General features: G+C 45.1%; 3 protein-coding genes across 7 annotated transcripts; all 3 read left to right on the forward strand.

Annotated features, from left to right (window-relative positions):
* The first annotated feature begins 507 nt into the window (after window positions 1-507).
* Window positions 508-8210, forward strand: LOC117730939 (odorant receptor 131-2-like). Of its 3 annotated transcripts, XM_034533010.1 has the most exons (3): window positions 520-592; window positions 1104-1250; window positions 7286-8210. In XM_034533010.1, exons 2-3 carry the CDS (start codon window positions 1104-1106, stop codon window positions 8036-8038), a joined length of 900 nt encoding a protein of 299 aa, XP_034388901.1. In that variant the 5' UTR covers window positions 520-592; the 3' UTR covers window positions 8039-8210. The 3 variants fall into 3 exon arrangements, with proteins under 3 accessions (XP_034388900.1, XP_034388901.1, XP_034388902.1); XM_034533009.1 differs by having other exon boundaries at window positions 508-1250; XM_034533011.1 differs by lacking the exons at window positions 520-592; window positions 1104-1250 and adding an exon at window positions 6873-7126.
* Window positions 8211-13857: 5647 nt separating this feature from the next.
* Window positions 13858-17242, forward strand: LOC117730930 (odorant receptor 131-2-like). Of its 2 annotated transcripts, XM_034532997.1 has the most exons (3): window positions 13858-14035; window positions 14547-14693; window positions 16318-17242. In XM_034532997.1, the coding sequence occupies exons 2-3, from the start codon at window positions 14547-14549 to the stop codon at window positions 17068-17070; spliced, it is 900 nt and encodes a 299-aa protein (XP_034388888.1). In that variant the 5' UTR covers window positions 13858-14035; the 3' UTR covers window positions 17071-17242. The 2 variants fall into 2 exon arrangements, with proteins under 2 accessions (XP_034388888.1, XP_034388887.1); XM_034532996.1 differs by having other exon boundaries at window positions 13858-14693.
* Window positions 17243-22913: 5671 nt separating this feature from the next.
* On the forward strand, window positions 22914-26250 carry LOC117730989 (odorant receptor 131-2-like). 2 transcript variants are annotated; one of them, XM_034533096.1, is made up of 3 exons: window positions 22914-23069; window positions 23581-23727; window positions 25416-26250. In XM_034533096.1, the coding sequence occupies exons 2-3, from the start codon at window positions 23581-23583 to the stop codon at window positions 26166-26168; spliced, it is 900 nt and encodes a 299-aa protein (XP_034388987.1). In that variant the 5' UTR covers window positions 22914-23069; the 3' UTR covers window positions 26169-26250. The 2 variants fall into 2 exon arrangements, with proteins under 2 accessions (XP_034388987.1, XP_034388986.1); XM_034533095.1 differs by having other exon boundaries at window positions 22914-23727.
* Window positions 26251-26607: the final 357 nt, after the last annotated feature.

Consider the following 26607-nt stretch of genomic DNA (forward strand, 5'->3'; position numbering starts at 1 on the left):
ACGAGCTCCCCATTGACATCAGGACAGCAGAAAGTCTCTACATCTTCCGTCGCAAACTAAAAACACATCTTTTTCGACTATACCTTGAATAGGGAAGGTAGAGCCGTAGTAGCACTTAAATGTCCCTTACCGATAGCACTTTGTTGTTTAGCACTTTAGTAGCACTTAAATGGCACGTACGGATAGTACTCTGTAGTTTAACATTATTCAAGAAATTGTACTTGCTTAATTCTTGTTGTTCTGGGTTTGGACTCATGGTTTAATGCACTTATTGTAAGTCGCTTTGGATAAAAGCGTCAGTTAAATGACATGTAATGTAATGTAATGTAATGAGTCGCCCCCTGGTGGTCAATGGAGAGAGAATGCAGCTTTAACACATGAAGCATAGACTTCTATACAACCAGAGGAGTTGCCCCCTGGTGGTCAGTAGAGAGAATGCAGCTTTAACACATGAAGCTTTGACTTCACTGGGCAGAACTGGAAGTTGCCTTCTGGTACGCTCCTGAATCTTTTGGGAATTGACAACCGAACCACATAAAAAGTCTCGGCTCCTCTGAAGTAACAGTGTTGTCGTCTTGGTGCATTAACTGAGGTAAGAACTGAGAAGACATTCAATATTTCATTGTAGAAACAAATGTTCTTGTATATTTTCTGTAGTATTGAAACGTTGATGAGTTCTCATGTTGCTTTGAAAGCTTTGAATGTTTCTGGACTTGTTTGTGACTGAAACACTGAAGCTGCAGGCTGGTTGTGTGTTGACCAACCTGAGAGTTACCTGTTCGTAGTCTCCAGGTGTAGCTCTCAGGGTTCTGTCTGCCGTCCCAGACAGAAGAACACAGGTCTGGTTGTTCCTGAAGCTTCTTTTTCTTACTGTTGGACATCTTTTCTGTCATTTAAAATGATTTCTCAGTTTAACCAACGTAATGTGTTGTTTTAGCTTATAATAATGATTATAACACCAAACTACTAAAACATTTACACTGACAGTTTTTAGATAATCAAGTATAGAATAACACATTTTCTTGGGGGATGCTTCACTGGAAGGGTCAATATTGTAATTCCTTTGAAATGATGTCAATATTTCCTGCTTTCTTCTGTTGGAGATGAACTCTTCTGTGAACGTGACCGTGGTTCTGGAGCACCGAGACTCCTTCTCCAAAGCCGTGATCAAGAACGTGATCGTCCTGCTTCTCGGCTTCTCCATCAACTACATCAGTGCAGCCCTCATTTACACCTTCCATAACCACCAGGTACGATGCAGCAGCAGAAAAGAAATTTGCTGGATTAATACTTCAATTAGTCTTATTTAACGTTGATATGTATCTGACACTATGAAATAATATGTTCAGCCGACTATATTTGTATGTATACCATCTTTTTAATGCAGAAACTGGAGGTCCTGGTTCATAACTATTACAGTAATTATCTTTAATTATTGATATAGTGGAACATTTAACTGGGAGAACCACTTCTAGAGAGGACATGTCACTCATTTTTTATAATTCGACTGTGGGTGACTGTGGGTCTGTGGTTAGCAGGTCCGTCTTTCAATAGAGGAGCGTCAGGTCAATCCCCGGCTGTGCCCTAATCGATGTGTCCTTGAGCAACATACTTAACCCTGATTTGCTCACTGAAGCTGTGTCTACGATGTATGATTATAAGTGGCTTTGGATAAAAGCGTCAGCTAAATGAAATGTAATGTAAAACTATAACAACATTCAGTCATTATTAAAAAGAGTGGGGCTTCTTCCCCACAAACTATCTGTGATGAGTAGACACCATCATGCAGAGAGCACATTAAAGGTGAACAATAAGAAAACCTGTATGTGACCACTCAAATATGGACCTTTCTTGGATTTCTCATATGGAGTTCTCATGTTGCTTTTCAAAGCAACATGAGAACTCATCAACAGTTGGACATCACAACGTTTCAATACTACAGAAAATATACAAGAACATTTGTTTCTACAATGAAATATTGAATGTTTTCTCAGTTCTTACCTCAGTTAATGTATGAAGACGACAACACTGTTACTTCAGAGGAGTCAAGACTTTTTATGTATATTCGCAACCCTTGATCTGTGTTATAGTAAACCGCTCATCACAAATATATTGGTAACAGCTGAAATATAATAATAATAATAATAATACTTTAAATATATATATATTCATATAGCACTTTTGTAGACATTCAAAGATGCTTTACATAAGGCATAGACAAACAGAACAAAACTAAATAGAAAGACAGGAGCAAACAAAACAAACAAAAGTAAAAAGGAAGAAAACAAACTGAAGGAGCTATGCAGGGGTGAGTCATGTAGTGGAGGGTAGGGTACAGGAGTGAGTCATGTAGTGGAGGGTAGGGTACAGGAATGAGTCATTTAGTGGACGGTAGGGTACATGAGTGAGTTATGTAGTGGAGGGTAGGGTACAGGAATGAGTCATTTAGTGGAGGGTAGGGTACATGAGTGAGTTATGTAGTGGAGGGTTGGGTACAGGGGTGAGTCATGTAGTGGAGGGTAGGGTACAGGGGTGAGTCATGTAGTGGAGGGTAGGGTAGAGGGGTGAGTCATGTAGTGGAGGGTAGGGTACATGAGTGAGTTATGTAGTAGAGGGTAGGGTACAGGAATGAGTCATTTAGTGGAGGGTAGGGTACATGAGTGAGTTATGTAGTGGAGGGTAGGGTACAGGGGTGAGTCATGTAGTGGAGGGTAGGGTACAGGGGTGAGTCATGTAGTGGAGGGTAGGGTACAGGAATGAGTCATGTAGTGGAGGGTAGGGTACAGGGGTGAGTCATGTAGTGGAGGGTAGGGTACAGGGGTGAGTCATGTAGTGGAGGGTAGGGTACAGGGGTGAGTCATGTAGTGGAGGGTAGGGTACAGGAGTGAGTCATGTAGTGGAGGGTAGGGTACAGGAGTGAGTGATGTAGTGGAGGGTAGGGGGCAGGAGTGAGTCATGTAGTGGAGGGTAGGGTACAGGGGTGAGTCATGTAGTGGAGGGTAGGGTACAGGAGTGAGTCATGTAGTGGAGGGTAGGGTACAGGAGTGAGTCATGTAGTGGAGGGTAGGGGGCAGGAGTGAGTCATGTAGTGGAGGGTAGGGTACAGGGGTGAGTCATGTAGTGGAGGGTAGGGTGCAGGAGTGAGTCATGTAGTGGAGGGTAGGTGCAGGAGTGAGTCATGTAGTGGAGGGTAGGGTACAGGAATGAGTCATGTAGTGGAGGGTAGGGTACAGGGGTGAGACATGTAGTGGAGGGTAGGGTACAGGAATGAGTCATGTAGTGGAGGGTAGGGTAGATGGAATGAGTCATGTAGTGGAGGGTAGGGTATAGGAGTGAGTCATGTAGTGGAGGGTAGGGTAGAGGGGTGAGTCATGTAGTGGAGGGTAGGGTACATTGGTGAGTCATGTAGTGGAGGGTAGGGTACAGGAGTGAGTCATGTAGTGGAGGGTAGGGTACAGGAATGAGTCATGTAGTGGAGGGTAGGGTACAGGGGTGAGACATGTAGTGGAGGGTAGGGTACAGGAATGAGTCATGTAGTGGAGGGTAGGGTACAGGAGTGAGTCATGTAGTGGAGGGTAGGGTACAGGAATGAGTCATGTAGTGGAGGGTAGGGTACAGGGGTGAGACATGTAGTGGAGGGTAGGGTACAGGAATGAGTCATGTAGTGGAGGGTAGGGTAGATGGAATGAGTCATGTAGTGGAGGGTAGGGTACAGGAGTGAGTCATGTAGTGGAGGGTAGGGTAGAGGGGTGAGTCATGTAGTGGAGGGTAGGGTACATGGGTGAGTCATGTAGTGGAGGGTAGGGTACAGGAGTGAGTCATGTAGTGGAGGGTAGGGTACAGGAATGAGTCATGTAGTGGAGGGTAGGGTACAGGAGTGAGTCATGTAGTGGAGGGTAGGGTACAGGAATGAGTCATGTAGTGGAGGGTAGGGTATAGGGGTGAGTCATGTAGTGGAGGGTAGGGTACAGGAATGAGTCATGTAGTGGAGGGTAGGGTATAGGGGTGAGTCATGTAGTGGAGGGTAGGGTATAGGGGTGAGTCATGTAGTGGAGGTGTTACAGGTCTCAGATTGACAGAGCCTGATGACAGACTTGTGCCTGAGAAAACAGGAATAAATGAGACAGGCAACTGTTCGGCTTCTCTATTCAGCGTCTTCTCAAGTTATCTTTATTTCACAAGTGAAACAATCATCTCTTTATGTTGGTCCATTTCTACATGACCAGATAAAACAATTACATTACTATGTATAGTCAATACATTTGTTACAACCTAGGGTTTAAACCCTTCTTTATTGCACCTTGGCAATGCGCCCAGTCACTGTGGCGCACGTGACGAAGACTTTACTGATAATGGCGGCGTTGCATCACTAGTACAGCGAACCGTTAACAAATGCTAATACACATTTACAACACTTATACACGCATTTCAGTAACATTAATTAACATATGTAGTCTGAATTGACCTACCAGAACATCATGAATGCATTCATTTAAATTATTAAGAAACAAAGTAAAACGTATAGGAGCCGGATAAAACACGGGAGGTTACACAAGGCTAATCTCCGCCTAGCTAGCACTTGACAGTAAATCTCATAAAACAGCTTAGCTATCAAACAAAACACAATGGAATCTTCTAACAACGTTTACTAAACATTGGTACACAATTCACAGTTTATATTTGGGTGTACTTTACCAGTTTACTGACCTGAGAAAACAGGAATAAATGAGACAGGCAACTGTTCGGCTTCTCTATTCAGCGTCTTCTCAAGTTATGAGACGGCGCTGGTCGCGCACATACAAGTCGAAACCACAGCGCTGCACTGTCACCTACTGGGCACAGTTGGTACTACATATCACAGAAATGTGTTCATTCTAATCTTCAATAAATAACAACAATGTGACCATACATTTTGTGTGCGTCACAGAGGGTAGGGTACAGGAATGAGTCATGTAGTGCAGGGTAGGGTAGAGGGGTGAGTCATGTAGTGGAGGGTAGGGTACAGGGGTGAGACATGTAGTGGAGGGTAGGGTACAGGAATGAGTCATGTAGTGGAGGGTAGGGTAGAGGGGTGAGTCATGTAGTAGAGGGTAGGGTACATGGAATGAGTCATGTAGTGGAGGGTAGGGTATAGGAGTGAGTCATGTAGTGGAGGGTAGGGTACAGGAATGAGTCATGTAGTGGAGGGTAGGGTGCAGGAGTGAGTCATGTAGTGGAGGGTAGGGTATAGGGGTGAGTCATGTAGTGGAGGGTAGGGTACAGGAGTGAGTCATGTAGTGGAGGGTAGGGTACAGGGGTGAGTCATGTAGTGGAGGGTAGGGTACAGGAGTGAGTCATGTAGTGGAGGGTAGGGTACAGGAGTGAGTCATGTAGTGGAGGGTAGGGTACAGGAGTGAGTCATGTAGTGGAGGGTAGGGTATAGGGGTGAGTCATGTAGTGGAGGGTAGGGTACAGGGGTGAGTCATGTAGTGGAGAGTAGGGTACAGGAGTGAGTCATGTAGTGGAGGGTAGGGTACAGGAATGAGTCATGTAGTGGAGGGTAGGGTATAGGGGTGAGTCATGTAGTGGAGGGTAGGGTACAGGAATGAGTCATGTAGTGGAGGGTAGGGTACAGGAGTGAGTCATGTAGTGGAGGGTAGGGTACAGGAGTGAGTCATGTAGTGGAGGGTAGGGTACAGGAGTGAGTCATGTAGTGGAGGGTAGGGTATAGGGGTGAGTCATGTAGTGGAGGGTAGGGTACAGGGGTGAGTCATGTAGTGGAGAGTAGGGTACAGGAGTGAGTCATGTAGTGGAGGGTAGGGTACAGGAATGAGTCATGTAGTGGAGGGTAGGGTATAGGGGTGAGTCATGTAGTGGAGGGTAGGGTACAGGAATGAGTCATGTAGTGGAGGGTAGGTTATACGGGTGAGTCATGTAGTGGAGGGTAGGGTATAGGAGTGAGTCATGTAGGGGAGGGTAGGGTGCAGGAGTGAGTCATGTAGTGGAGGGTAGGTTATACGGGTGAGTCATGTAGTGGAGGGTAGGTTATACGGGTGAGTCATGTAGTGGAGGGTAGGGTATAGGAGTGAGTCATGTAGGGGAGGGTAGGGTGCAGGAGTGAGTCATGTAGTGGAGGGTAGGGTACAGGAATGAGTCATGTAGTGGAGGGTAGGTTATACGGGTGAGTCATGTAGTGGAGGGTAGGGTATAGGAGTGAGTCATGTAGGGGAGGGTAGGGTGCAGGAGTGAGTCATGTAGTGGAGGGTAGGGTACAGGAATGAGTCATGTAGTGGAGGGTAGGGTATAGGGGTGAGTCATGTAGTGGAGGGTAGGGTACAGGAATGAGTCATGTAGTGGAGGGTAGGGTACAGGAGTGAGTCATGTAGTGGAGGGTAGGGTACAGGAGTGAGTCATGTAGTGGAGGGTAGGGTACAGGAGTGAGTCATGTAGTGGAGGGTAGGGTACAGGAGTGAGTCATGTAGTGGAGGGTAGGGTACAGGAGTGAGTCATGTAGTGGAGGGTAGGGTATAGGGGTGAGTCATGTAGTGGAGGGTAGGGTACAGGGGTGAGTCATGTAGTGGAGAGTAGGGTACAGGAGTGAGTCATGTAGTGGAGGGTAGGGTACAGGAATGAGTCATGTAGTGGAGGGTAGGGTATAGGGGTGAGTCATGTAGTGGAGGGTAGGGTACAGGAATGAGTCATGTAGTGGAGGGTAGGTTATACGGGTGAGTCATGTAGTGGAGGGTAGGGTATAGGAGTGAGTCATGTAGGGGAGGGTAGGGTGCAGGAGTGAGTCATGTAGTGGAGGGTAGGGTACAGGAGTGAGTCAGGTAGTGGAGGGTGTGAGAGTGTTTGCACCGGCGCACCTGAGGCAACTTGTCGGGGCGCGGAAGGGTAGTAGGTCTGAAAGGTAGGGAGGGGCCAGGTTGTTTAGGGCTTTGTAGGTGGTGAGTAATATTTTAAAGTCCATCCGGAATTTGACCAGGAGCCAGGGAAGGTTGCGTAGGACCGGGGTGATCTTATCATAGTGGTGGGTGGAGGTGAGCAGTCGAGCAGCAGAGTTCTGAACATCCTGAAGTTTATTGAGGATTTTATTGGGAGAGCAGAAGAGGTGCTGTTGCAGTACTCAAGTCTGGAGGTTATGAGGGTATGGATGAGAACTTCAGTGGTGGTAGAGGACAGGGAGGGCCGGAGGAGTGCAATGTTCCGGAGGGGAAAGAAGGCAGTTTTCCTGATGTGGTAGTTGTTGTTATTCATGTTTAATGCTGTTCTACTGGATAACAAATCTGTACTTCCCAACGGTCAGATCTTCTACACGAATCCTCGCTACATCCTTATTATTCACCTGGTGGTCAACGACATGATCCAAGTGACGCTGAGCATCATCCTCTTCGTCATCGGCTTCACCCTCTACAGAATAAACGTCTCTGTTTGCTGCATCTTCACGCTGCTGACTCTCATCACCACTGAAAACACCCCTCTGAACCTGGCTTGCATGGCGATGGAGTGCTACATCGCCGTCTGCTTCCCCCTTCGCCACATGCAGATCTGCACCGTCAGGAGAACCTTGATGCTGATTGGTTTCATCTGGAACATCAGCATATTGTCCGTTCTTCCTGATCTGTTCATCACTTTGGCCACAGAGCCGCTGGACTTCTTTCATTCCAGAGTCTTCTGTCTCAGAGAAAATGTCTTCCCAAATCCCCTCATCCCCCTCAAGAGAGAAATCATATATTCACTGTTTCTAGTTATCATTTGGATCACCATATTTTACACTTACTTCAAAATTATTTTCACTGCACAATCAGCCAGCAAAAATGCTAAAAAAGCCAGAAACACAATCCTCCTGCATGGGATCCAGCTGCTGCTTTGTATGGCAACATATGCAGGGCCGCAGGTATTAGAAGTTATAAAGCAAGGGGACCCTACGAATTATATAGACCATCTCTTTGCTTTCTATATTATTATACATGTTCTACCACGGTCCATTAGTCCAGTCCTCTATGGCATCAGAGACAAGACTTTCAGGAAGTTCTTGAAAGGGCATCTGTGGTGTTGAGCCAGCAGACTGTTAAGCTTTCCTGAGATGGATATCCCAATAAAAGATGAAGCAACATTTACTTGAGGCTTCACTCTCTTCAGTTCTCTCTGCTAAGTAAACATGCAGATGGTGTAACGTTCAAACATACAGCTGTTACACATCCATGTAATTACAAACTTGCATATCTACATATCTGAGGCACTGCTTTTTAATTGGGGCTTGAATGATTCGATATTGATTCTGGCCCTCTCCCAAACCTGATCAATGATTAGGGTTTGGTACCGAATACCGGTGCCAATATGGAACCCATACGACCGGTGCCTACCAGACTGAAACTTAACGCAGATTTCGGTGCTTCCTTTCAGCGCCTGAGCTGATTGAAATACTTTTTTTTATACTACTCTGATGACTCCGCCCTGGCAGCAGGTAACGATAGCCTATCGTTTATATAGCTACATTAGCTAGCTAGCCATCAACCTTTTAACAGAGAAAATGCCGAAAGGTAAACGGTCAAAAGTCTGGCTGTATTTCGCAAAATGCAACAAAATAATTGCATGTAAAGGGGGGAACACGTCAAATGTAATGAAACATCTGGCAACGCATAACATCCACTTGAAAGCAGAGGCACCGTGTTCGACCGTGAGCCCGTGCCGAGCACATCAGAGGCAGTCTGGGAGCGCCCTGGCCCCGGAGATGGGGAGACCGGTGCCCCTGAAAACATGGAGACCGATGATGACAACAGCAGCCTTACCTCAGGTTAGGACCGTAACGTTGATAACAAGTCTTGCATTTATAAAAGTAGGCCTAATAACAACAAATGATAAATTAGGCATTATAACCATGTTTAAGTTAGCTAGCTAGCCTACCGTAGATAGCTACTAGCAAACGGCTACCTGCAAGTCAGTGTAATGTTAATCAAACTAGCGCTTGCATGTACAGTGATGCTTCTGTTGCGTGTACATATTTAACATTATTAATGTTTATATTTTTGTCTCTCCAGCTTCAACAGTGACCTCATTCACCTTGGCAAAGAAGGCTCATTTAACACAAGACCAGGTGGAGGAACTCCACAGGTCTGTGACCACATGTGTGGTCCAGGGACTGCATTCTTTTTCCACTGTGGAATCTACATGGTTCAGCTAAAAAACAAAAAGTGATGTGAAAACAGTATAATATCTGTTCCATTAATACAATTCATCAAAAAGACTAATAGATATCCTCCAATATGTTTTATTTATTCAAATTAATGCATTTATTTTGAAGCATGTTTGTCCAAACACTACTTTTATATATTTTTCGTGCCAAGCAGTCAGCCCTAGAGAAGCTGTTGGAGGATGAGGACCGAGAGCTTCTTCAGGACCACTAAAGGCAGAGCCTGTCCATCGCTGAACAGGTCCAGAATGAGATTGAAATCTCGATAAGTCTGCCTTCAATCCCAATCAGGACCAGACCCTGCAGCCTGGTGGTGGATGAAGTCTGCACTTTCAGACCCATACCTGTGTGTACAGGCCTCATCGACACCATCTGAGAGGGTTTTCTCCTGTGCAGGACATGCAATCAGTCAGGAGAGGTGTCGTATTTCACCAGCGCCAGCTGTAGCGCTTTAGTCCCGGTGGAGCATCCCCCGGCATGTGATAATAGCTCAAATTGGGCCAGGAAGGCTGCCCAGGCTGACCTACCGGTGTATTTTGGCGTTTTTACCGTCAAAACAGCAACCGAGTGCTTGTCGCCGCACTCTCCCATTAACGCTACCTTCTTTCTTCACCTTCGTCCTGCCGACACGATCCATGCCCAACAGCAGGCTAACCGGCTAGCTCTCTCACAAGGTTAGGTTAGAGCTCCACGGGATTTAGCGATCTTGTCCCTCCGAAGTCACTTCTGACACCAATGTAACGTTTCGGTACGTTTCCCTCACGGCACGGAGACGGATCGACGTCCTTGCAGGAACACTTTATTGATAGCATTTACCAACTGAAAACAAAGACAATACAAAATATTCAGTCTGCGTTCTTAAACATTGCAATTTACATTGTGGTACATGTATAAATACACTTTCATTTTATATAGACTTCTATACAACCAGAATAGTCGCCCCCTGGTGTTCAGGAGAGAGAATGCCGCTTTAACATATAAAGTATAGACTTCTATACAATCAGAGGAGTCGCCCCCTGTTGGTCAGGAGAGAGAATGCAGCTTTAACTCATGAAGCTTTGACTTCTATACAACCAGAGGATTCGCCCCCTTGTGGTCAGTAGAAAGAATGCAGCTTTAAGACATGAAGCATAGACTTCTATACAACCAGAGCAGTCTCCCCCCTGGTGGTCAGTAGGGAGAATGAATCTTTAACAAATAAAGCATAGAATTCTATACAACCAGAGGAGTTGCCCCTGGTGGTAAGGAGAGAGAATGCAGCTTTAACACATGAAGTATAGACTTCTATACAACCAGAGGAGTCGCCCCCTGTTAGTCAGGAGAGAGAATGCAGCTTTAACACATGAAGTATAGACTTCTATACAACCAGAGGAGTCGCCCCCTGGTGGTCAGTAGAAAGAATGCAGCTTTAAGACATGAAGCATAGCCTTCTATACAACCAGAGCAGTCTCCCCCTTGGTGATCAGTAGAGAGAATGCAGCTTTAACACATGAAGTATAGACTTCTATACAACCAGAGAAGTCGCCCCCTGTTGGTCAGGAGAGAGAATGCAGCTTTAACACATGAAGTATAGACTTCTATACAACCAGAGGAGTTGCCCCCTGGTGGTCAGTAGAAAGAATGCAGCTTTAAGACATGAAGCATATACTTCTATACAACCAGAGCAGTCCCCCCCCTGTTGGTCAGTAGAGAGAATGCAGCTTTAACACATGAAGCATAGAATTCTATACAACCAGAGGAGTCGCCCCTTGGTGGTCAGGAGAGAGAATGCAGCTTTAACACATGAAGCATAGACTTCTATACAACCGGAGGAGTCGCCCCCTGGTGGTCAGGAGAGAGAATGCAGCTTTAACACATGAAGAATAGACTTCTATACAACCGGAGGAGTCGCCCCCTGGTGGTCAGGAGAGAGAATGCAGCTTTAACACATGAAGCATAGACTTCTATACAACCAGAGAAGTCACCCCCTGGTGGTCGGGAGAGATAATAATGCAGCTTTAACACATGAAGCATAGACTTCTATACAACCAGATGAGTCGCCCACTGTTTGTCAGGAGAGAGAATGCAGCTTTAACACATGAAGCATAGACTTCTATACAACCAGAGGAGTCGCCCCCTGTTGGTCAGGAGAGAGAATGCAGCTTTAACACATGAAGTATAGACTTCTATACAACCAGAGGAGTCGCCCCTTGGTGGTCAGTATAAAGAATGCAGCTTTAAGACATGAAGCATAGACTTCTATACAACCAGAGCAGCCCCCCCCCTGGTGGTCAGTAGAGAGAATGCAGCTTTAACACATGAAGCATAGAATTCTATACAACCAGAGGAGTCGCCCCCTGTTGGTCAGGAGAGAGAATGCAGCTTTAACACATGAAGTATAGACTTCTATACAACCAGAGGAGTCGCCCCTTGGTGGTCAGTATAAAGAATGCAGCTTTAAGACATGAAGCATAGACTTCTATACAACCAGAGCAGCCCCCCCCCTGGTGGTCAGTAGAGAGAATGCAGCTTTAACACATGAAGTATAGACTTCTATACAACCAGAGAAGTCGCCCCCTGTTGGTCAGGAGAGAGAATGCAGCTTTAACACATGAAGTATAGACTTCTATACAACCAGAGGAGTTGCCCCCTGGTGGTCAGTAGAAAGAATGCAGCTTTAAGACATGAAGCATATACTTCTATACAACCAGAGCAGTCCCCCCCCTGTTGGTCAGTAGAGAGAATGCAGCTTTAACACATGAAGCATAGAATTCTATACAACCAGAGGAGTCGCCCCTTGGTGGTCAGGAGAGAGAATGCAGCTTTAACACATGAAGCATAGACTTCTATACAACCGGAGGAGTCGCCCCCTGGTGGTCAGGAGAGAGAATGCAGCTTTAACACATGAAGAATAGACTTCTATACAACCGGAGGAGTCGCCCCCTGGTGGTCAGGAGAGAGAATGCAGCTTTAACACATGAAGCATAGACTTCTATACAACCAGAGAAGTCACCCCCTGGTGGTCGGGAGAGATAATAATGCAGCTTTAACACATGAAGCATAGACTTCTATACAACCAGATGAGTCGCCCACTGTTTGTCAGGAGAGAGAATGCAGCTTTAACACATGAAGCATAGACTTCTATACAACCAGAGGAGTCGCCCCCTGTTGGTCAGGAGAGAGAATGCAGCTTTAACACATGAAGTATAGACTTCTATACAACCAGAGGAGTCGCCCCTTGGTGGTCAGTATAAAGAATGCAGCTTTAAGACATGAAGCATAGACTTCTATACAACCAGAGCAGCCCCCCCCCTGGTGGTCAGTAGAGAGAATGCAGCTTTAACACATGAAGCATAGAATTCTATACAACCAGAGGAGTCACCCCTTGGTGGTCAGGAGAGAGAATGCAGCTTTAACACATGAAAAATAGACTTCTATACAACCGGAGGAGTCGCCCCCTGGTGGTCAGGAGAGAGAATGCAGCTTTAACACATGAAGAATAGACTTCTATACAACCGGAGGAGTCGCCCCCTGGTGGTCAGGAGAGAGAATGCAGCTTTAACACATGAAGAATAGACTTCTATACAACCGGAGGAGTCGCCCCCTGGTGGTCGGGAGAGAGAATACAGCTTTAACACATGAAGCATAGACTTCTATACAACCAGAGAAGTCACCCCCTGGTGGTCGGGAGAGATAATAATGCAGCTTTAACACATGAAGCATAGACTTCTATACAACCAGAGGAGTCGCCCCTTGGTGGTCAGTAGAGAGAATGCAGCTTTAACACATGAAAAATAGACTTCTATACAACCGGAGGAGTCGCCCCCTGGTGGTCAGGAGAGAGAATGCAGCTTTAACACATGAAGAATAGACTTCTATACAACTGGAGGAGTCGCCCCCTGGTGGTCAGGAGAGAGAATGCAGCTTTAACACATGAAGAATAGACTTCTATACAACCAGAGGAGTCGCCCCCTGGTGGTCGGGAGAGAGAATACAGCTTTAACACATGAAGCATAGACTTCTATACAACCAGAGAAGTCACCCCCTGGTGGTCGGGAGAGATAATAATGCAGCTTTAACACATGAAGCATAAACTTCTATACAACCAGAGGAGTCGCCCCTTGGTGGTCAGTAGAGAGAATGCAGCTTTAACACATGAAAAATAGACTTCTATACAATCGGAGGAGTCGCCCCCTGGTGGTCAGGAGAGAGAATGCAGCTTTAACACATGAAGAATAGACTTCTATACAACCGGAGGAGTCGCCCCCTGGTGGTCAGGAGAGAGAATGCAGCTTTAACACATGAAGAATAGACTTCTATACAACCAGAGGAGTCGCCCCCTGGTGGTCGGGAAAGAGAATACAGCTTTAACACATGAAGCATAGACTTCTATACAACCAGAGAAGTCACCCCCTGGTGGTCGGGAGAGATAACAATGCAGCTTTAACACATGAAGCATAGACTTCTATACAACCAGAGGAGTCGCCCCTTGGTGGTCAGTAGAGAGAATGCAGCGTTAACACATGAACCATAGACTTCTATACAACCAGAGGAGTCGCCCCCCGGTGGTCAGTAGAGAGAATGCAGCGTTAACACATGAAGCATAGACTTCTATATAACCAGAGGAGTCGCCCCCTGGTGGTCAGTAGAGAGAATGCAGCTTTAACACATGAAGAATAGACTTCTATACAACCAGAGGAGTCGCCCCCCGGTGGTCAGTAGAGAGAATGCAGCGTTAACACATGAAGCTTTGACTTCACTGGGCAGAACTGGAGGTTGCCTCCTGGTACGCTCCTGAATCTTTTGGGAATTGACAACCGAACCACATAAAAAGTCTCGGCTCCTCTGAAGTAACAGTGTTGTCGTCTTGGTGCATTAACTGAGGTAAGAACTGAGAAGACATTCAATATTTCATTGTAGAAACAAATGTTCTTGTATATTTTCTGTAGTATTGAAACGTTGATGAGTTCTCATGTTGCTTTGAAAGCTTTGAATGTTTCTGGACTTGTTTGTGACTGAAACACTGAAGCTGCAGGCTGGTTGTGTGTTGACCAACCTGAGAGTTACCTGTTCGTAGTCTCCAGGTGTAGCTCTCAGGGTTCTGTCTGCCGTCCCAGACAGAAGAACACAGGTCTGGTTGTTCCTGAAGCTTCTTTTTCTTACTGTTGGACATCTTTTCTGTCATTTAAAATGATTTCTCAGTTTAACCAACGTAATGTGTTGTTTTAGCTTATAATAATGATTATAACACCAAACTACTAAAACATTTACACTGACAGTTTTTAGATAATCAAGTATAGAATAACACATTTTCTTGGGGGATGCTTCACTGGAAGGGTCAATATTGTAATTCCTTTGAAATGATGTCAATATTTCCTGCTTTCTTCTGTTGGAGATGAACTCTTCTGTGAACGTGACCGTGGTTCTGGAGCACCGAGACTCCTTCTCCAAAGCCGTGATCAAGAACATGATCGTCGTGCTTCTCGGCTTCTCCATCAACTACATCAATGTAGCCCTCATTTACACCTTCCATAACCACCAGGTACGATGCAGCAGCAGAAAAGAAATATGCTGGATTAATACTTCAATTAGTCTTATTTAACGTTGATATGTATCTGACACTATGAAATAACATGTTCAGCCGACTATATTTGTATGTATACCATCTATTTAATGCAGAAACTGGAGGTCCTGGTTCATAACTATTACAGTAATTACCTTTAATTATTGATATAGTGGAACATTTAACTGGGAGAACCACTTCTAGAGAGGACATGTCACTCCATTTCTTTTTTATAATTCGACTGTGGGTGACTGTGGGTCTGTGGTTAGCAGGTCCGTCTTTCAATAGAGGAGCGTCAGGTCAATCCCCGGCTGTGCCCTAATCGATGTGTCCTTGAGCAACATACTTAACCCTGATTTGCTCACTGAAGCTGTGTCTACGATGTATGATTATAAGTGGCTTTGGATAAAAGCGTCAGCTAAATGAAATGTAATGTAAAACTATAAAAACATTCTGTCATAATTAAAAGGAGTGGGGCTTCTTCCCCACAAACTATCTGTGATGAGTAGACACCATCATGCAGAGAGCACATTAAAGGTGAACAATAAGAAAACCTGTATGTGACCACTCAAATATGGACCTTTCTTGGATTTCTCATATGGAGTTCTCATGTTGCTTTTCAAAGCAACATGAGAACTCATCAACAGTTGGACATCACAACGTTTCAATACTACAGAAAATATACAAGAACATTTGTTTCTACAATGAAATATTGAATGTCTTCTCAGTTCTTACCTCAGTTAATGTATGAAGACGACAACACTGTTACTTCAGAGGAGCCGAGACTTTTTATGTATATTCGCAACCCTTGATCTGTGTTATATAGAGAGTTGATTGATAAACTGCTCATCAGAAATATATTTGTAACAACTGAAATATAATAATAATAATACTTCAAATTTATATAACTGGATGAGCTATGCGGAATGAGTTATGTAGTGGAGGGTAGGGTACAAGAGTGAGTCATGTAGTGGAGGGTAGGGTAAAGGAGTGAGTCATGTAGTGGAGGGTAGGGTATAGGAGTGAGTCATGTAGTGGAGGGTAGGGTACAGGAGTGAGTCATGTAGTGGAGGGTAGGGTATAGGAGTGAGTCATGTAGTGGAGGGTAGGGTACAGGAGTGAGTCATGTAGTGGAGGGTGTGAGAGTGTTTGCACCGGCGTACCTGAGGCAACTTGTCGGGGCGCGGAAGGGTAGTAGGTCTGAAAGGTAGGGAGGGGCCAGGTTGTTTAGGGCTTTGTAGGTGGTGAGTAATATTTTAAAGTCCATCCGGAATTTGACCAGGAGCCAGGGAAGGTTGCGTAGGACCGGGGTGATCTTATCATAGTGGTGGGTGGAGGTGAGCAGTCGAGCAGCAGAGTTCTGAACATCCTGAAGTTTATTGAGGATTTTATTGGGAGAGCCGAAGAGGTGCTGTTGCAGTACTCAAGTCTGGAGGTTATCAGGGTATGGATGAGAACTTCAGTGGTGGTAGAGGACAGGGAGGGCCGGAGGAGTGCAATGTTCCGGAGGGGAAAGAAGGCAGTTTTGCTGATGTGGTAGTTGTTGTTATTCATGTTTAATGCTGTTCTACTGGATAACAAATCTGTACTTCCCAACGGTCAGATCTTCTACACGAATCCTCGCTACATCCTTATTATTCACCTGGTGGTCAACGACATGATCCAAGTGACGCTGAGCATCATCCTTTTCGTCATCGGCTTCACCCTCTACAAAATAAACGTCTCCGTTTGCTGCATCTTTATACTGCTGACTCTCGTCACCACTGAAAACACCCCTCTGAACCTGGCTTGCATGGCGATGGAGTGCTACATCGCCGTCTGCTTCCCCCTTCGCCACATGCAGATCTGCACCGTCAGGAGAACCTTGATGCTAATTGGTTTCATCTGGAACATCAGCATTGTGTCCGTTCTTCCTGATCTGTTCATCACTTTGGCCACAGAGCCGCTGGACTTCTTTCATTCCAGAGTCTTCTGTCTCAGAGAAAATGTCTTCCCAAATCCCCTCATCCCCCTCAAGAGAGAAATCATATATTCACTGTTTCTAGTTATCATTTGGATCACCATATTTTACACTTATTTCAGAATTATGTTCGCTGCACAATCAGCCAGCAAAAATGCTAAAAAAGCCAGAAACACAATCCTCCTGCATGGGTTCCAGCTGCTGCTTTGTATGGCAACATATGCAGGGCCGCAGGTATTAGAAGTTATAAAGCAAGGGGACCCTACGAATTATGTAGACCATCTCTTTGCTTTCTATATTATTATACATGTTCTACCACGGTCCATTAGTCCAGTCCTCTATGGCATCAGAGACAAGACTTTCAGGAAGTTCTTGAAAGGGCATCTGTGGTGTTGAGCCAGCAGACTGTTAAGCTTTCCTGAGATGGATATCCCAATAAAAGATGAAGCAACATTTACTTGAGGCTTCACTCTCTTCAGTTCTCTCTGCTAAGTAAACATGCAGATGGTGTAACGTTCAAACATACAGCTGTTACACATCCATGTAATTACAAACTTGCATATCTACATATCTGAGGCACTGCTTTTTAATTGGGGCTTGAATGATTCGATATTGATTCTGGCCCTCTCCCAAACCTGATCAATGATTAGGGTTTGGTACCGAAAACCGGTGCCAATATGGAACCCATACGACCGGTGCCTACCAGACTGAAACTTAACGCAGATTTCGGTGCTTCCTTTCAGCGCCTGAGCTGATTGAAATACTTTTTTTTATACTACTCTGATGACTCCGCCCTGGCAGCAGGTAACGATAGCCTATCGTTTATATAGCTACATTAGCTAGCTAGCCATCAACCTTTTAACAGAGAAAATGCCGAAAGGTAAACGGTCAAAAGTCTGGCTGTATTTCGCAAAATGCAACAAAATAATTGCGTGTAAAGGGGGTAACACGTCAAATGTAATGAAACATCTGGCAACGCATAACATCCACTTGAAAGCAGAGGCACCGTGTTCGACCGTGAGCCCAGGCCGAGCACATCAGAGGCAGTCTGGGAGCGCCCTGGCCCCGGAGATGGGGAGACCGGTGCCCCTGAAAACATGGAGACCGATGATGACAACAGCAGCCTTACCTCAGGTTAGGACCGTAACGTTGATAACAAGTCTTGCATTTATAAAAGTAGGCCTAATAACAACAAATGATAAATTAGGCATTATAACCATGTTTAAGCTAGCTAGCTAGCCTACCGTAGATAGCTACTAGCAAACGGCTACCTGCAAGTCAGTGTAATGTTAATCAAACTAGCGCTTGCATGTACAGTGATGCTTCTGTTGCGTGTACATATTTAACATTATTAATGTTTATATTTTTGTCTCTCCAGCTTCAACAGTGACCTCATTCACCTTGGCAAAGAAGGCTCATTTAACACAAGACCAGGTGGAGGAACTCCACAGGTCTGTGACCACATGTGTGGTCCAGGGACTGCATTCTTTTTCCACTGTGGAATCTACATGGTTCAGCTAAAAAACAAAAAGTGATGTGAAAACAGTATAATACCTGTTCCATTAATACAATTCATCAAAAAGACTAATAGATATCCTCCAATATGTTTTATTTATTCAAATTAATGCATTTATTTTGAAGCATGTTTGTCTAAACACTACTTTTATATATTTTTCGTGCCAAGCAGTCAGCCCTAGAGAAGCTGTTGGAGGATGAGGACCGAGAGCTTCTTCAGGACCACTAAAGGCAGAGCCTGTCCATCGCTGAACAGGTCCAGAATGAGATTGAAATCTCGATAAGTCTGCCTTCAATCCCAATCAGGACCAGACCCTGCAGCCTGGTGGTGGATGAAGTCTGCACTTTCAGACCCATACCTGTGTGTACAGGCCTCATCGACACCATCTGAGAGGGTTTTCTCCTGTGCAGGACATGCAATCAGTCAGGAGAGGTGTCGTATTTCACCAGCGCCAGCTGTAGCGCTTTAGTCCCGGTGGAGCATCCCCCGGCATGTGATAATAGCTCAAATTGGGCCAGGAAGGCTGCCCAGGCTGACCTACCGGTGTATTTTGGCGTTTTTACCGTCAAAACAGCAACCGAGTGCTTGTCGCCGCACTCTCCCATTAACGCTACCTTCTTTCTTCACCTTCGTCCTGCCGACACGATCCATGCCCAACAGCAGGCTAACCGGCTAGCTCTCTCACAAGGTTAGGTTAGAGCTCCACGGGATTTAGCGATCTTGTCCCTCCGAAGTCACTTCTGACACCAATGTAACGTTTCGGTACGTTTCCCTCACGGCACGGAGACGGATCGACGTCCTTGCAGGAACACTTTATTGATAGCATTTACCAACTGAAAACAAAGACAATACAAAATATTCAGTCTGCGTTCTTAAACATTGCAATTTACATTGTGGTACATGTATAAATACACTTTCATTTTATATAGACTTCTATACAACCAGAATAGTCGCCCCCTGGTGTTCAGGAGAGAGAATGCCGCTTTAACATATAAAGTATAGACTTCTATACAACCAGAGGAGTCGCCCCCTTGTGGTCAGTAGAAAGAATGCAGCTTTAAGACATGAAGCATAGACTTCTATACAACCAGAGCAGTCTCCCCCCTGGTGGTCAGTAGGGAGAATGAATCTTTAACAAATAAAGCATAGAATTCTATACAACCAGAGGAGTTGCCCCTGGTGGTAAGGAGAGAGAATGCAGCTTTAACACATGAAGTATAGACTTCTATACAACCAGAGGAGTCGCCCCCTGTTAGTCAGGAGAGAGAATGCAGCTTTAACACATGAAGTATAGACTTCTATACAACCAGAGGAGTCGCCCCCTGGTGGTCAGTAGAAAGAATGCAGCTTTAAGACATGAAGCATAGACTTCTATACAACCAGAGCAGTCTCCCCCTTGGTGGTCAGTAGAGAGAATGCAGCTTTAACACATGAAGTATAGACTTCTATACAACCAGAAAAGTCGCCCCCTGTTGGTCAGGAGAGAGAATGCAGCTTTAACACATGAAGTATAGACTTCTATACAACCAGAGGAGTTGCCCCCTGGTGGTCAGTAGAAAGAATGCAGCTTTAAGACATGAAGCATATACTTCTATACAACCAGAGCAGTCCCCCCCCTGTTGGTCAGTAGAGAGAATGCAGCTTTAACACATGAAGCATAGAATTCTATACAACCAGAGGAGTCGCCCCTTGGTGGTCAGGAGAGAGAATGCAGCTTTAACACATGAAGCATAGACTTCTATACAACCGGAGGAGTCGCCCCCTGGTGGTCAGGAGAGAGAATGCAGCTTTAACACATGAAGAATAGACTTCTATACAACCGGAGGAGTCGCCCCCTCGTGGTCAGGAGAGAGAATGCAGCTTTAACACATGAAGCATAGACTTCTATACAACCAGAGAAGTCACCCCCTGGTGGTCGGGAGAGATAATAATGCAGCTTTAACACATGAAGCATAGACTTCTATACAACCAGAGGAGTCGCCCACTGTTTGTCAGGAGAGAGAATGCAGCTTTAACACATGAAGCATAGACTTCTATACAACCAGAGGAGTCGCCCCCTGTTGGTCAGGAGAGAGAATGCAGCTTTAACACATGAAGTATAGACTTCTATACAACCAGAGGAGTCACCCCTTGGTGGTCAGTATAAAGAATGCAGCTTTAAGACATGAAGCATAGACTTCTATACAACCAGAGCAGCCCCCCCCTGGTGGTCAGTAGAGAGAATGCAGCTTTAACACATGAAGCATAGAATTCTATACAACCAGAGGAGTCGCCCCTTGGTGGTCAGGAGAGAGAATGCAGCTTTAACACATGAAAAATAGACTTCTATACAACCGGAGGAGTCGCCCCCTGGTGGTCAGGAGAGAGAATGCAGCTTTAACACATGAAGAATAGACTTCTATACAACCGGAGGTGTCGCCCCCTGGTGGTCAGGAGAGAGAATGCAGCTTTAACACATGAAGAATAGACTTCTATACAACCGGAGGAGTCGCCCCCTGGTGGTCGGGAGAAAGAATACAGCTTTAACACATGAAGCATAGACTTCTATACAACCAGAGAAGTCACCCCCTGGTGGTCGGGAGAGATAATAATGCAGCTTTAACACATGAAGCATAGACTTCTATACAACCAGAGGAGTCGCCCCTTGGTGGTCAGTAGAGAGAATGCAGCTTTAACACATGAAAAATAGACTTCTATACAATCGGAGGAGTCGCCCCCTGGTGGTCAGGAGAGAGAATGCAGCTTTAACACATGAAGAATAGACTTCTATACAACTGGAGGAGTCGCCCCCTGGTGGTCAGGAGAGAGAATGAAGCTTTAACACATGAAGAATAGACTTCTATACAACCAGAGGAGTCGCCCCCTGGTGGTCGGGAGAGAGAATACAGCTTTAACACATGAAGCATATACTTCTATACAACCAGAGAAGTCACCCCCTGGTGGTCGGGAGAGATAATAATGCAGCTTTAACACATGAAGCATAAACTTCTATACAACCAGAGGAGTCGCCCCTTGGTGGTCAGTAGAGAGAATGCAGCTTTAACACATGAAAAATAGACTTCTATACAATCGGAGGAGTCGCCCCCTGGTGGTCAGGAGAGAGAATGCAGCTTTAACACATGAAGAATAGACTTCTATACAACCGGAGGAGTCGCCCCCTGGTGGTCAGGAGAGAGAATGCAGCTTTAACACATGAAGAATAGACTTCTATACAACCAGAGGAGTCGCCCCCTGGTGGTCGGGAGAGAGAATACAGCTTTAACACATGAAGCATAGACTTCTATACAACCAGAGAAGTCACCCCCTGGTGGTCGGGAGAGATAATAATGCAGCTTTAACACATGAAGCATAAACTTCTATACAACCAGAGGAGTCGCCCCTTGGTGGTCAGTAGAGAGAATGCAGCTTTAACACATGAAAAATAGACTTCTATACAATCGGAGGAGTCGCCCCCTGGTGGTCAGGAGAGAGAATGCAGCTTTAACACATGAAGAATAGACTTCTATACAACCGGAGGAGTCGCCCCCTGGTGGTCAGGAGAGAGAATGCAGCTTTAACACATGAAGAATAGACTTCTATACAACCAGAGGAGTCGCCCCCTGGTGGTCGGGAGAGAGAATACAGCTTTAACACATGAAGCATAGACTTCTATACAACCAGAGAAGTCACCCCCTGGTGGTCGGGAGAGATAATAATGCAGCTTTAACACATGAAGCATAAACTTCTATACAACCAGAGGAGTCGCCCCTTGGTGGTCAGTAGAGAGAATGCAGCTTTAACACATGAAAAATAGACTTCTATACAATCGGAGGAGTCGCCCCCTGGTGGTCAGGAGAGAGAATGCAGCTTTAACACATGAAGAATAGACTTCTATACAACCGGAGGAGTCGCCCCCTGGTGGTCAGGAGAGAGAATGCAGCTTTAACACATGAAGAATAGACTTCTATACAACCAGAGGAGTCGCCCCCTGGTGGTCGGGAGAGAGAATACAGCTTTAACACATGAAGCATAGACTTCTATACAACCAGAGAAGTCACCCCCTGGTGGTCGGGAGAGATAATAATGCAGCTTTAACACATGAAGCATAAACTTCTATACAACCAGAGGAGTCGCCCCTTGGTGGTCAGTAGAGAGAATGCAGCTTTAACACATGAAAAATAGACTTCTATACAATCGGAGGAGTCGCCCCCTGGTGGTCAGGAGAGAGAATGCAGCTTTAACACATGAAGAATAGACTTCTATACAACCGGAGGAGTCGCCCCCTGGTGGTCAGGAGAGAGAATGCAGCTTTAACACATGAAGAATAGACTTCTATACAACCAGAGGAGTCGCCCCCTGGTGGTCGGGAAAGAGAATACAGCTTTAACACATGAAGCATAGACTTCTATACAACCAGAGAAGTCACCCCCTGGTGGTCGGGAGAGATAACAATGCAGCTTTAACACATGAAGCATAGACTTCTATACAACCAGAGGAGTCGCCCCTTGGTGGTCAGTAGAGAGAATGCAGCGTTAACACATGAACCATAGACTTCTATACAACCAGAGGAGTCGCCCCCCGGTGGTCAGTAGAGAGAATGCAGCTTTAACACATGAAGAATAGACTTTTATACAACCAGAGGAGTCGCCCCCCGGTGGTCAGTAGAGAGAATGCAGCTTTAACACATGAAGAATAGACTTCTATACAACCAGAGGAGTCGCCCCCTGGTGGTCAGTAGAGAGAATGCAGCGTTAACACATGAAGCTTTGACTTCACTGGGCAGAACTGGAGGTTGCCTCCTGGTACGCTCCTGAATCTTTTGGGAATTGACAACCGAACCACATAAAAAGTCTCGGCTCCTCTGAAGTAACAGTGTTGTCGTCTTGGTGCATTAACTGAGGTAAGAACTGAGAAGACATTCAATATTTCATTGTAGAAACAAATGTTCTTGTATATTTTCTGTAGTATTGAAACGTTGATGAGTTCTCATGTTGCTTTGAAAGCTTTGAATGTTTCTGGACTTGTTTGTGACTGAAACACTGAAGCTGCAGGCTGGTTGTGTGTTGACCAACCTGAGAGTTACCTGTTCGTAGTCTCCAGGTGTAGCTCTCAGGGTTCTGTCTGCCGTCCCAGACAGAAGAACACAGGTCTGGTTGTTCCTGAAGCTTCTTTTTCTTACTGTTGGACATCTTTTCTGTCATTTAAAATGATTTCTCAGTTTAACCAACGTAATGTGTTGTTTTAGCTTATAATAATGATTATAACACCAAACTACTAAAACATTTACACTGACAGTTTTTAGATAATCAAGTATAGAATAACACATTTTCTTGGGGGATGCTTCACTGGAAGGGTCAATATTGTAATTCCTTTGAAATGATGTCAATATTTCCTGCTTTCTTCTGTTGGAGATGAACTCTTCTGTGAACGTGACCGTGGTTCTGGAGCACCGAGACTCCTTCTCCAAAGCCGTGATCAAGAATGTGATCGTCGTGCTTCTCGGCTTCTCCATCAACTACATCAGTGCAGCCCTCATTTACACCTTCCATAACCACCAGGTACGATGCAGCAGCAGAAAAGAAATATGCTGGATTAATACTTCAATTAGTCTTATTTAACGTTGATATGTATCTGACACTATGAAATAACATGTTCAGCCGACTATATTTGTATGTATACCATCTATTTAATGCAGAAACTGGAGGTCCTGGTTCATAACTATTACAGTAATTACCTTTAATTATTGATATAGTGGAACATTTAACTGGGAGAACCACTTCTAGAGAGGACATGTCACTCCATTTCTTTTTTATAATTCGACTGTGGGTGACTGTGGGTCTGTGGTTAGCAGGTCCGTCTTTCAATAGAGGAGCGTCAGGTCAATCCCCGGCTGTGCCCTAGTCGATGTGTCCTTGAGCAACATACTTAACCCTGATTTGCTCACTGAAGCTGTGTCTACGATGTATGATTATAAGTGGCTTTGGATAAAAGCGTCAGCTAAATGAAATGTAATGTAAAACTATAAAAACATTCTGTCATAATTAAAAGGAGTGGGGCTTCTTCCCCACAAACTATCTGTGATGAGTAGACACCATCATGCAGAGAGCACATTAAAGGTGAACAATAAGAAAACCTGTATGTGACCACTCAAATATGGACCTTTCTTGGACTTCTCATATGGAGTTCTCATGTTGCTTTTCAAAGCAACATGAGAACTCATCAACAGTTGGACATCACAACGTTTCAATACTACAGAAAATATACAAGAACATTTGTTTCTACAATGAAATATTGAATGTTTTCTCAGTTCTTACCTCAGTTAATGTATGAAGACGACAACACTGTTACTTCAGAGGAGTCAAGACTTTTTATGTATATTCGCAACCCTTGATCTGTGTTATATAGAGAGTTGATTGATAAACTGCTCATCAGAAATATATTTGTAACAACTGAAATATAATAATAATAATACTTCAAATTTATATAACTGGATGAGCTATGCGGAATGAGTCATGTAGTGGAGGGTAGGGTACAAGAGTGAGTCATGTAGTGGAGGGTAGGGTACAAGAGTGAGTCATGTAGTGGAGGGTAGGGTAAAGGAGTGAGTCATGTAGTGGAGGGTAGGGTATAGGAGTGAGTCATGTAGTGGAGGGTAGGGTACAGGAGTGAGTCATGTAGTGGAGGGTAGGGTACAGGAGTGAGTCATGTAGTGGAGGGTAGGGTACAGGAGTGAGTCATGTAGTGGAGGGTAGGGTACAGGAGTGAGTCATGTAGTGGAGGGTGTGAGAGTGTTTGCACCGGCGTACCTGAGGCAACTTGTCGGGGCGCGGAAGGGGAGTAGGTCTGAAAGGTAGGGAGGGGCCAGGTTGTTTAGGGCTTTGTAGGTGGTGAGTAATATTTTAAAGTCCATCCGGAATTTGACCAGGAGCCAGGGAAGGTTGCGTAGGACCGGGGTGATCTTATCATAGTGGTGGGTGGAGGTGAGCAGTCGAGCAGCAGAGTTCTGAACATCCTGAAGTTTATTGAGGATTTTATTGGGAGAGCCGAAGAGGTGCTGTTGCAGTACTCAAGTCTGGAGGTTATGAGGGTATGGATGAGAACTTCAGTGGTGGTAGAGGACAGGGAGGGCCGGAGGAGTGCAATGTTCCGGAGGGGAAAGAAGGCAGTTTTGCTGATGTGGTAGTTGTTGTTATTCATGTTTAATGCTGTTCTACTGGATAACAAATCTGTACTTCCCAACGGTCAGATCTTCTACACGAATCCTCGCTACATCCTTATTATTCACCTGGTGGTCAACGACATGATCCAAGTGACGCTGAGCATCATCCTCTTCGTCATCAGCTACACCGTCTACAAAATAAACGTCTCTGTTTGCTGCATCTTTATACTGCTGACTCTCGTCACCACTGAAAACACCCCTCTGAACCTGGCTTGCATGGCGATGGAGTGCTACATCGCCGTCTGCTTCCCCCTTCGCCACGTGCAGATCTGCACCGTCAGGGGAACCTTGATGCTGATTGGTTTCATCTGGAACATCAGCATTGTGTCCGTTCTTCCTGATCTGTTCATCACTTTGGCCACAGAGCCGCTGGACTTCTTTCATTCCAGAGTCTTCTGTGTCAGAGAAAACGTCTTCCCAAATCCCCTCATCCCCCTCAAGAGAGAAATCATATATTCACTGTTTCTAGTTATCATTTGGATCACCATATTTTACACTTACTTCAAAATTATGTTCGCTGCACAATCAGCCAGCAAAAATGCTAAAAAAGCCAGAAACACAATCCTCCTCCATGGATTCCAGCTGCTGCTTTGTATGGCAACATATGCAGGGCCGCAGGTATTAGAAGTTCTAAAGCAAGGGGACCCTACGAATTATGTAGACCATCTCTTTGCTTTCTATATTATTATACAGGTTCTACCACGGTCCATTAGTCCAGTCCTCTATGGCATCAGAGACAAGACTTTCAGGAAGTTCTTGAAAGGGCATCTGTGGTGTTGAGCCAGCAGACTGTTAAGCTTTCCTGAGATGGATATCCCAATAAAAGATGAAGCAACATTTACTTGAGGCTTCACTCTCTTCAGTTCTCTCTGCTAAGTAAACATGCAGATGGTGTAACGTTCAAACATACAGCTGTTACACATCCATGTAATTACAAACTCGCATATCTACATATCTGAGGCACTGCTTTTTAATTGGGCCTTGAATGATTCGATATTGATTCTGGCCCTCTCCCAAACCTGATCAATGATTAGGGTTTGGTACCGAAAACCGGTGCCAATATGGAACCCATACGACCGGTGCCTACCAGACTGAAACTTAACGCAGATTTCGGTGCTTCCTTTCAGCGCCTGAGCTGATTGAAATACTTTTTCTTATACTACTCTGATGACTCCGCCCTGGCAGCAGGTAACGATAGCCTATAGTTTATATAGCTACA

This window comes from Cyclopterus lumpus, chromosome 5 (assembly GCF_009769545.1).
Source record: "Cyclopterus lumpus isolate fCycLum1 chromosome 5, fCycLum1.pri, whole genome shotgun sequence".
NCBI classification, from domain to species: Eukaryota; Metazoa; Chordata; class Actinopteri; order Perciformes; family Cyclopteridae; genus Cyclopterus; species Cyclopterus lumpus.